The 12067-nt window shown below is 42.6% G+C and overlaps 1 protein-coding gene across 1 annotated transcript in view; it reads left to right on the top strand.

The window, feature by feature from the left end:
- Nucleotides 1-9072, top strand: part of galnt14 (UDP-N-acetyl-alpha-D-galactosamine:polypeptide N-acetylgalactosaminyltransferase 14 (GalNAc-T14)) — a 114524-nt gene extending 105452 nt beyond the window's left edge. Inside the window, 2 exon segments of the mRNA XM_023974323.2 lie at nucleotides 5176-5295; nucleotides 7730-9072. Of these exon segments, the coding sequence (XP_023830091.1) occupies nucleotides 5176-5295; nucleotides 7730-7888 (279 nt within the window). The 3' untranslated portion in view covers nucleotides 7889-9072.
- Nucleotides 9073-12067: the final 2995 nt, after the last annotated feature.

The raw sequence follows: 12067 nt of genomic DNA, 5'->3' as shown, positions 1-12067 counted from the left end.
TCTTAATGCGTTTTAGCCGCTTCAGTTGTGTTGTGACAAGGTAGGGGTGGTATACGGTAGATAGTATTTGGTAAAAGACCAGGTCCATATTATGCCAAGAACAGCTCAAATAAGCAAAGAGAAACGGCAGTCCATCATTACTTTAAGACATGAAGGTCAGTCAATCCGGAAAATGTCAAGAACTTTGAACTTTCTTCAAGTGCAGTCACAAAAACCATCAAGCGCTATGTTGAAACTGGCTCTCATGAGGACCGCCACAAGAAAGGAAGACCCAGAGTTACCTCTGCAGCAGAGGATAAGTTCATTAGAGTTACCAGCCTCAGAAATTGCAGCCCAAATAAATTATTAAGTAAAAGACACATCTCAACATCAGCTGTTCAGAGGAGACCGTGTGAATCAGGCCTTCATGGTTGAATTGCTGCAAAGAAACCATTACTAAGGACACTAATAATAAGAAGAGACTTGCTTGGGCCAAGAAACACGAGCAATGGACATTAGACCGGTGAAAAACTGTCCTTTGGTTTTGATGTCTTCACTATTATTCTACAATGTAGAAAAAATTATAAATAAAGGAAAACCCTTGAATGAGCATGTGTGTCCAAACTTTTGACTGGTACTGTATCTTCTGTAAGAAACATTTCAATTTGGCCATATCCATTTAGGCCAAGTGTTAAGGTTTGTGGCTGGGAACCTGGATGGGACTTTGTTTTTGTGTGACCTTTTTTATTTCTGCCTGTCCTTGGGGAATGAAAACCCTTGGAAACGTAGTCCACACATTAGACGGGCTGAACGTAGCGCTAACTCCTTTGACCCACTTTCTAGGCCTACCTTGGCTGCTCCTCTCTCTTCAAGTCAGTGTTACAGCTCGATGTTTGCCTGGGATGTCCTCCGGCATGTTTATAATTACCTGTAAAGAGAAAGAAACGGATGATAGAACGTTTCACTCYAAACGAATCATGTTTTTTGTGTATAAATGTTACCACTACAAAGTGCACATGCCTTGGTAATAAGATTGCTATTTCTATATTAAGTAATGGTAAGAACTTACCTTTGATTMCTTGTTATTGATTAGGTGAGATGTTTGTTCCTTCAGCAGTGCTCCTTCTTCCTTCTGCGTTCGAGAGCGCCAATTATCCCATGGTTTGGTTAAAGGCGCCAGCATACTAGGTTCGGTTTGCTCCTAGCAGAACTCGGCTACTCGAAGTGAACGTCTGTGCCTTGCATACTACCTTAAAAGACATTCACTTGAAAAACTAGAAAAAAGCGGCAATATTACTGTTTGTCCCACTTGAGACGATGTAGCAACAATATAGCCAGTACACGTCCTCAAAATAGTCTGAAGTAATCTAAGATAAATGAAGAAATCTGTCATTCATTTCTAAGTTTTTGCGAGGTCTTAGTAGTGCAATTTTACATCTAACTAAGATGTTTGGTGCAGTATTTCTCAATGAAAAAATGTGCACGAAAACTATATGTCTCTCGTAGAATGACAAAAACACTTAATTGAAGAATCCCTCCATAGATCCCACTCTTACTAGGAGGAGTACTGTTGACCAATCACCGAAGAAGTGGCCTAGACCAAAACGAACAAATACGTCATCATAAAATATGAGCAAACTGTTTCATGTAGGAAGCATGCGACAGGATTAACGCATGCGCAGTGTTTGCTAAATCCCAAATGGTAGAAAAATGTGTACCCTAGTTTATTTCTTCTTAATGCAGGATTCTCCAGTAGTAATTGTAATGTGTATATATTTATGGTATTCGAGAATGTGTAACCTGAATATGTTTATTGAGGATCATGTCTTTATTTCTTACCATTCATTATGAACCCTCACTCTGGACCCAGTCAATCCTCTGGGCTCCCTCATCTCTGACACCTCCACCACTAAGATCGCCACTTCAGAAAATGGCGTTACTTTTCAAACACTCCATTGGTTAGTATCTCTAGTGATCAGAGATAGGTACAATATCAATGGCACCTGGTCAGCACTGTGGTCGAAAGCAAATAGGTCATGTTGCTCATCAATTATGACTATAGCCACTTTGTGCTTCATAGCATGCCCATGTAGCGATCACCATGGGACGGCTCTTGTGTTGTCACACACCTACACTTCCTGCTGTGTGCCCCTGATAAACATCTAGTATAGGAATCACCAGTTGGGAAGGTTGTCATTACTGCTGCTGCTCAGTGCTCACTCACTACATGTCTTCCTAATTGATTTCAATTACAGTGCATTCGGAAAGTATTCACACCCCTTGACTTTTTCCACATTATGTTTTAGCCTTATTCTAAAATGGATTCAATCGTTTTTCCCCCCCTCATCAATCTACACACAATACTCCATAAGGACAAAGCAAAAACAGGTTTTTCGCCATTTTTGGAAACGTATTAAAAATAAAAAACTGAAATATCACATTTACATAAGTATTCAGACCCTTTACTCAGTACTTTGTTGAAGCACCTTTGGCAGCGATTTCAGCCTCGAGTCTTCTTGGGTATGGCGCTACAAGCTTGGCACACCTGTTTTTGAGGAGATCGTCCCATTCTTCTCTGCTGATCCTCTCAAGCTCTGTCAGGTTGGATGGGGAGTGTAAGTACACAGCTATTTTCAGGTCTCTCCAGAGATGTTCGATCAGGTTCAAGTCCGGGCTCTGGCTGTGCCACTCAAGGACATTCAGAGATTTGTCCCGAAGCCACTACTGCGTTGTCTTGGCTGTGAGCTTAGGGTCGTGGTCCTTTTTTTGTCCTGAGTGCTCTGGAGCAGGTTTTCATCAAGGATCTCACCGTACCTTGCTCCATTCATCTTTCCCTCAATCCTGACTAGTCTCCCAGTCCCTGCCGCTGAAAAACATCCCCACAGCATGATGCTGCCACAAACATGCTTCACCGTAGGGATGGTGCCAGGTTTCCTGCAGACGTGACGCTTGGCATTCAGGCCAAAGAGTACAGTCTTGGTTTCATCTGACCAGAGAATCTTGTTTCTCATAGTAAAAATAAAGAAAAACCTTGGAATGAGTAGATGTGTCCAAACTTTTGACTGGTACTGTAGACAGGTGTGTGCCTTTCCAAATCATGTCCAATCAATTAAATTTACCATAGGTGGACTCCATTGAAAACAGGATGCATCTGACCTCAGTTTTGAGTCTCATAGCATTTTTTAAAATGTAATCCATTTTGGAATAAGGCTGTAACGTAACAAATTCTGGGAAAGTCAAGGGGTCTGAATACTTTACGAATGCACTGTCCATAGCCAGAATCCTCTTCATGTCTTGGCATTGGCCCTCAGATGTCGCTTGCTAACAACTCAAGTTTCTTTAATGCCAAACAAAACCGTTGACAGGATCTACCGTTTTGACATGTAATTCAATGTATATGAGTCCCTTGAGTGAAATCAGTAGCTCTCAATTTGCTCTTGCTGTTGGGAAATCAGTCAAAGCAAGCATACATAAGTGGTAAATTGTATAGCTTGGCGAGGAACGGCCGTATTTAGACAACTTACACAGACTAACCATGTACAACATCTTTTCAAAACACATGGTTATATGTAGTGCAACCAAGGAAGTGTACAAAAGTCGAATCCAAGAATGTGACAACTGTTACAAGAATACAAGCTTTCCACCAGACAAGGACACAGATTGTTTCTTTTTGTGCTCAGGGGACGAAGACCTAGCTACAACTATTAAATCAAATGAAACTACAGTTTGTTGTGGAGTGCATCTGGCCTGTATAGGACATATGGGTACAGAGATGTCACGTGGCAGCTGGTACCAGGAGGGACTTTAATAACTGCATTTAAAAATAGGCTTTYTGTCTGACATTCTACCATAAAACACTAGGATTCATGACTTAATATGTGTGAATAATTTGATCCTTGGATCAATATCAAATCCTCTGCAAGCTAGCTAGACCATGGAAAGTGGCTGGATGTGCATGCACCACCATACACAGACAGGCTTAGCAGCATTGCTTCTACATCGTTTACGAGTTTAAGTGGTCAATGAAATTAGAATGTCACGGTCTGGGACATGGGACATAAAGTATTTATTGTTTTTCATTTGGGTTTTGGCCATTGTTGAGACTCGACTGTGTGTGAACTGTTGGCGCGCACATGTGCGTGTGTGTGTGCGTGCATGTGTGTGTCAATCTCCAGCATGCCGTTTCAGTAACATTTCCCCGGGCTGGACCTACAGAGACAGACTCTTATTATTTCATGATGTATGGAATGTTCCTGTACAGTGAACCCACTCCCAGAGACAGATGCACTGGCAGGCGTGGGTAGTGGTGTGTGCTGGACTGGGGACACACATTCTGCCTGGGTAGAGGGATTGGGTTGCCTCATGATTGGATGTAGCCTACACACATACATACCCAGTCTGTCGTCTGAGGGTGTTTTAATAATGAAAAAAAATATGTCACTTTGTATTATCAGTATCTCATGATTGTGTGTAAATGTGTCTACACGCATATAAACTGAGTGTACAAAACATTAGGAACACCTTCCTAATATTGATTTGCTTACCCCTTTGCCCTCAGAATAGCCTCAATTCGTCGGGAGATGACCTCTAGAAGGTGCCGAAAGCATTTCACAAGGATGCTTGCCCATGTTAACTCCAACGCTTCTCACAGTTGTGTCAAGTTGGCTTGATGTCCTTTGGGTGGTGGAGCATTCTTGATACACACGGGAAACTGTTGAGCGTGAAATACCCAGAAGCGTTGCAGTTGTTGACACAAACCTGTGCACCTGGCACCTACTACCATACCCTGTTCAAAGGCACTTCAATATTTTGTCTTGCCCATTCACCCTCTGAATGGCACACATACACAATCCATGTCTCAATTGTCTCAAGGCTTAAAAATCCTTCTTTAACCTCTCTCCTCACCTTCATCTACTCCAAGGATGTATTATTCTAACTCTCAACAGTAAGTTGAGACCAAAACTGTTTTTATTGGGCTGCGGGCCGCATGCTAGTTGCCCATTCCTGATTTACACTGATTGAAGTAAATTTAACAAGTGACATCAATAAGGGATCAATCATAGCCTTCACCTGGATTCTGTTTTGTACACTAGGTGTACATTGTGCTTTTTGTGTAGTGAGAGTGCATTAGACTGAATTAATAATGTGTTGTTGTTGTGGTATTTGTTTGTAATAACAGTGTATCTCTATCCTCAGGAGTGGATTTACACCCACGGGCAGCAGATCCGTCAGCAGCAGCACTGCCTCTCTCTCTCCACCACCTTCCCTGCCTCCCAGGTCATGCTCATGCCCTGCAACATCAGCGACGGGAAACAAGTAAGAGCCCAGAGGGCGCCGTCCTCTCCTGAACACCCAGCATGCCACACCATGCTGGCCCGCCACTGCCACCGCAGCCTCCTGCCGTAAATGAGCAAAGACACTTCTGAAAGCCATAAATCAACTTTCACTTAGGCTTTCACACAGTGTAGAGGCCCCAGCAGTGTACCTTAGAGCTCTGAGTTCTGGCTGTATCACCAGCCTGCTGCTGCACCCTAAGACAGAGCCAAGGTCCTCAGTATATTTCGGATTATCAAACAGTACGCTAGCGATGCTGTTTACATGGTTTGAGGCTGTCTGAAAAGATCATACATGCTTTATGACATTCATGGTAAACAATAAGGAAAACAAAACAAGAAACAGAGAAGTTGGTTTGTGCAGAATGTCTGCAGATACTGTTTATGAGTTGGAGGGTGTTTTGAGCAGCATGCATGACTGTAAAATGTGTTAACATTGTTGTTTGGGTCGAGACTGCAGGGACAGATGAATCATGAATATGTGGCGATAATGATTAGTGTCTGGGATCGTGAGAGGGAATTAGATGATACATAGAATGCTTAAAACATTATACACAGCTCCGTCAGAGTCAAGTGAGTGTTGCATAGATAGATAAGGCAGTGCTACATTCTAGAGCTCTATATCTGCAGGTAGATTTTATACAGGAAAAAATATATAAACGTATCATGCAACAATTTCAATTCATATAAGGAAATCAGTCAATTGAAATAAATTCATTAGGCCCTAATCTATGGATTTCACATGACTGGGCAGGGGTGCAGCCATGGGTGGGCCTGGGAGAACACAGACCCACCCACTTGGGAGCTAGGCTCACTGACTGGGAAGCCAGGCCCAGCCAATCAGAATGAGTTTTTCCCCACAAATGGGCTTTATTACAGACAGAAAAACTCCTCAGACGATCCCGCAGACGAATAAGCTGGATGTGGAGGTCCTTGGATGGTGTGGTTACATGTGGTCTGCAGTTGTGAGGCCGGTAGGACGTACTGCCAAGTTCTCTAAAACGGCTTATGGTAGAGAAATTAACATTGAGTTGGACATTCCTGCAGTCAATATGCCAATTCCCACAAAACTTGAGACATCTGTTGCATTSCGTTGTGTGACAAAACSGCAAATGTTAGAGTGTACTTTTGTTGTCCCCAGCATAAAGTGAACCTGTGTAATGGTCATGCTGTTTAATCAGCTTCTTGATATGCCACACCTGTCAGGTGGACGGATAATCTTGGCAAAGGAGAAATGCTCACTAACAGGGATATAAACAAATTTGTGCACAAAATTGGACAGAAATAAGCTTTTTGTGCATATGGAAMATTTCTGGGATCTTTTATTTCAGCTCATGAAACCAACACTTTACATGTTGTGTTTCTATTTTTGTTCAGTATATTAACAGTGCTCTGTTAACAGTAGCCCCAGCCCTCACGTTATCAGAAGTTGCTCAGGTATAAACTACTTCCTCCTGCTAAGAAGGCTCCCAGAGCAGCATGTTCCACCCCTGGCACACAAGACGGAAACTGTGCAATGAAGATAGATAATTACAACCGTGCTCATGTGTTCCCTCAGGCCACTGCAGGCTACAGCAGAGAGGCTCTCAGCATCCCACGAATGTGCTTTACTATCAATTGTGCTTCAACAGCCAGTAACAAGAACAATGACTTCAAGGCACCACAGGCACTGAATACTAATTGATTTAGTTTGAATTATTTTCTTTTTTAATTAAAAAGTGTAGTCTCCCTTTGCTTCATAAAAAAAGGAAAAAATGTGTCATGGCAATTTGAGTCTTTGCTGCTTTGATCAGGGGTACAATGGAACAGCGCTTGTTTCTGTTCACTGAGTCTAAATACAGTGGAACAAAGACAGCTGTATCTCTGTGTCACATATTCAATGTATTGTTTTCTACCACTGAGGATGGATACATGATCCTGATATGCCCCACTAGTCTTGGCAACAGACTTTGTCTGTCAGTTATCTAACCAGTGATGGATGCGTGAGACAATGACAAATTCCTTGTATGTTTGTTAATATCCTGTAGTTTTGTTTATATGCTAATTAGTTCTACGGTATCAGCAATTCTGAGCAAAGAGTAGCCTAATTCCCAGCTCTGAACGATTATTGTGACTCGGCAGGAATTAAGTGAAGAGGGACATCTAGTGGTGAATAGTGGGAAGTAGCAACGATAGATAATGGCATCCCATACTGTAACAGTGCCATGCACATGACATGCAATAAAGATCATTAGCTAAATAAGAAGTCGACATTACAGGGTCAATATTGGACAATAGTTGCCCAAACTCCTTTTCTTTACAGTATTTATTTGAACCGATGGCGTTCAGAAACAATTAATGGACAATAACAGTTTCATTACATTAGAATGCCTGTCTCTGTGTACAGTATAGTTCTTGATCTTTGTGTTGTGTTCCAGCGATGGCAGAAGTCAGGCACCCACCTGGAGCACCTGGTCTCCCACTTCTGCCTGGACAGTGAAATGGCCCTGGAAGGCATCGAGAGCAGCAAGATGCTGGTGATCAGCCCCTGTGAACTGACAGCCTACACCCAGAGATGGGAGATGCCCTTCTCATGATCCATCCACAACACAAGCCTTCCTGTAGAGGAGGACTACACTATGAGCACTCACGACCTACTGCAGTGCTTACTATAGCCAAGAGCTTTTAGAAAGAGATAGAGATGGAGGAGGTGGAGACCGGCGTAAAGGGTATTTTCGGTCACTGAGATTAGTCTTTATAAGATCGCATGGACTTGGACTGACGTCAGCACATTCAATTGCTCAACAAGACACTCAGCAGCAGTGGTGGAAAAAGTACTCAATTGTCATACTTCAGTAAAAGTAAAGATACATTAATAGAAAATGACTCAAATAAAAGTGAAAGTCACCCAGTAAAATACTACTTGAGTAAAAGTCTAAAAGTATTAGGTTTTAAATGTACGTAAGTATCAAAAGTAAATGTAATTGCTAAAATATGCTTAAGTATCAAAAGTAAAAGTATAAATCATTGCACATTCCTTATATTAAGCAAACCAGATGGCACTGTTTAAAAATAATAATACAATATTTAAGGATAGCCAGGGTCACACTCCAAAACTCAGATCAGAGGCAGTAGGGATGTTCTCTTGACAATTTCCTGTCCTGCTAAGCATTCGAAATGTAACAAGTACTTTTGGGTGTCAGGGAAAATGTATGGAGTAAAAAGGACATTCTTTTCTTTATGAATGTAGTGAAGTCAAAGTAAAAGTTGTCAAAAATATAAATAGTAAAGTACAGATACCCCAGAAAACGACTTAAGTAGTATTTTTACTTAAGTACTTTACACCACTGCTCAGCAGGGCTGAAGTCATGTATTGTGGGCTAATATACTGTAGATGGAAATACAGGGGACACAATTTTTCATTGCTGTTGTCATTGAAACACATGTGGTCTGTCACTCACAACTATTTTTCTAACTGCTGCTTCAAATGTAGAAATCCTGTCTTCGTAATGACATTTCAGTGGTGATCTAATATGGGATGGTTTGCAGCTATGGTGGAATTTGTGACAGCAAATTGAATGCACATGTCAAATGACAATATTTTTATATCCTAATTTAGGATTTGTGAAAAACATTTAATGATTCCCATTTCTTTTTAATTGAAATGGAGATGATCTTTACACAAAATGTCTATGATCCTGAAAACACACAGAGACACACACACAGACTGTAATAGCCAGTGCTGCGATGTCAAAACTGGAAATAAAAGAAATACAGAACATTTTTGTTATTATTTTTGTGTTCGTCAGTGATACCAATTGGATTGGTCCCCTCTACCACACGGAACCCCACTAATCTACYGACGGAAACGCACGAGATGGCTAAAAACAGACCTCCATCTTCTGCCAGCTTGCTACCCATGGCCCGGCTAGCTGTCTGAATCGCCGTGACCCCAACCAACCTCACTACTCACTGGACCCWTATGATCACTCGGCTAAGCATGCCTCTCCTTAATGTMAATATGCCTTGTCCATTGCTGTTCTGGTTAGTGTTTATTGGCTTATTTCACTGTAGAGCCTCTAGCCCTGCTCATTATACCTTATCCAACCTTACAGTTCCACCACCCACACATGCGATGACATCACCTGGTTTCAATTATGTTTCTAGAGACAATATCTCTCTCATCATCACTCAATGCCTAGGTTTACCTCCACTGTATTCACATCCTACCATACCTTTGTCTGTACATTATACCTTGAAGCTATTTTATCACCCCCAGAAACCTGCTCCTTTTACTCTCTGTTCCAGACGTCCTAGACGACCAATTCTCATAGCTTTTAGCCGTAMCCTTATCCTACTCCTCCTCTGTTCCTCTGGTGATGTAGAGGTTAATCCAGGCCCTGCAGTGCCTAGCTCCACTCCAATTCCCCAGGCGCTCTCTTTTGATGACTTCTGTAACCGTAATAGCCTTGGTTTCATGCATGTTAACATTAGAAGCCTCCTCCCTAAGTTTGTTTTATTCACTGCTTTAGCCACACTCTGCTAACCCGGATGTCCTAGCCATGTCTGAATCCTGGCTTAGGAAGACCACCAAAAACTCTGAAATCTCCATCCCTAACTACAACATTTTTAGACAAGATAGAACGACCAAAGGGGCGGTGTTGCAATCTACTGCAGAGATAGCCTGCAGAGTTCTGTCCTACTATCCAGGTCTGTACCCAAGCAATTTGAACTTCTACTTTTAAAAGTCTCCTCTCTAAAAACAAATCTCTCAACGTTGCCGCCTGCTATAGACCACCCTCTGCCTCCAGCTGTGCTCTGCACACCATATGTGAATGATTGCCCCCATCTATCTTCAGAGCTCGTGCTGCTAGGTGACCTAAACTGGGACATACATAAAACCCGGCCATCCTACAATCTAAGCTTGATGCCCTCAATCTCACACAAACTATCAATGAACCTACCAGGTACCACCCCAAAGCCGTAAACACGGGCACCCTCATAGATATCATCCTAACCAACTTGCCCTCTAAATACACCTCTGCTGTTTTCAACCAAGATCTCAGCGATCACTGCCTCATTGCCTGCATCCGTAATGGGTCAGCGGTCAAACGACCTCCACTCGTCACTGTCAAACGCTCCCTGAAACACTTCAGCGAGCAGGCCTTTCTATCGACCTGGCCCGGGTATCCTGGAAGGATATTGACCTCATCCCGTCAGTAGAGGATGCCTGGTTATTTTTTTTAAATGCCTTCCTCACCATCTTGAATAAGCATGCCCCATTCAAGAAATTTAGAACCAGGAACAGATATAGCCCTTGGTTCTCTCCGACCTGACTGCCCTTAACCAACACAAAAAACATCCTATGGTTCTGCATTAGCATCGAACAGCCCCCGTGATATGCAACTTTTCAGGGAAGTTAGAAACCTCTATACACAGGCAGTTAGAAAAGCCAAGGCTAGCTTTTTCAAACAGAAATATGCTTCCTGCAACACAAACTCAAAAAAGTTCTGGGACACTGTAAAGTMCATGGAGAATAAGAAAACCTCCTCCCAGCTGCCCACTGCACTGAGGCTAGGAAACACTGTTACCACCGATAAATCCACTATAATTGAGAATTTCAATAAGTATTTTTCTACAGATGGCCATGCTTTCCACCTGGCTACCCCTASCCCGGTCAACAGCACTGCACCCCCCACAGCAACTCGCCCAAGCCTTCCCCATTTCTCCTTCCCCCAAATCCAGTCAGCTGATGTTCTGAAAGAGCTGCAAAATCTGGMCCCCTACAAATCAGCCGGGCTAGACAATCTGGACCCTTTCTTTCTAAAACTATCTGCCAAAATTGTTGCAACCCCTATTACTAGCCTGTTCAACCTCTCTTTCGTGTCATCTGAGATTCCCAAAGATTGGAAAGCAGCTGCAGTCATTCCCCTCTTCAAAGGGGGGGACACACTTGACCCAAACTGCTACAGACMTATATCTATCCTACCCTGCCTTTCTAAGGTCTTCGAAAGCCAAGTCAACAAACAGATTACCGACCATTTCGAATCCCACCGCACTTTCTCCGCTATGCAATCTGGTTTCAGAGCTGGTCATGGGTGCACCTCAGCCACGCTCAAGGTCCTAAACGATATCTTAACCGCCATCGATAAGAAACAATACTGTGCAGCCGTATTCATTGACCTGGCCAAGGCTTTCGACTCTGTCAATCACCACATCCTCATCGGCAGACTCGATAGCCTTGGTTTCTCAAATGATTGCCTYGCCTGGTTCACCAACTACTTCTCTGATAGAGTTCAGTGTGTCAAATCGGAGGGCCTGTTGTCCGGGCCTCTGGCAGTCTCTATGGGGGTGCCACAGGGTTAMATTTTTGGGCCGACTCTCTTCTCTGTATACATCAATGATGTCGCTCTTGCTGCTGGTGAGTCTCTGATCCACCTCTACGCAGACGACACCATTCTGTATACTTCTGGCCCTTCTTTGGACACTGTGTTAACAACCCTCCAGACGAGCTTCAATGCCACACTCCGTGGCCTCCAACTGCTCTTAAATAGTAAATGGCTTAATGAAACTTGCCTACCTGGTTAAATAAAGGTTAAATAAAAATAAATAAATTCATGTAAACTATGTAAAAATATTAATAACATTTTATAATGGTGAAGGTGGAATGGCCCCTTACCTGATGAATTACAGTTTCAGTATAATTAGTATAAATGTTCTTCAATTATTCAACTACTTAAATATTGTATGATGCTACTAGTTCCAGCAGCTCGGGC

The sequence above is a fragment of the Salvelinus sp. IW2-2015 genome, linkage group LG28 (genome assembly GCF_002910315.2).
Source record: "Salvelinus sp. IW2-2015 linkage group LG28, ASM291031v2, whole genome shotgun sequence".
NCBI lineage: Eukaryota > Metazoa > Chordata > Actinopteri > Salmoniformes > Salmonidae > Salvelinus > Salvelinus sp. IW2-2015.
The sequence above is the reverse complement of the archived record's forward strand: the minus strand, read 5'-3'. Positions and strand labels throughout refer to the sequence as shown.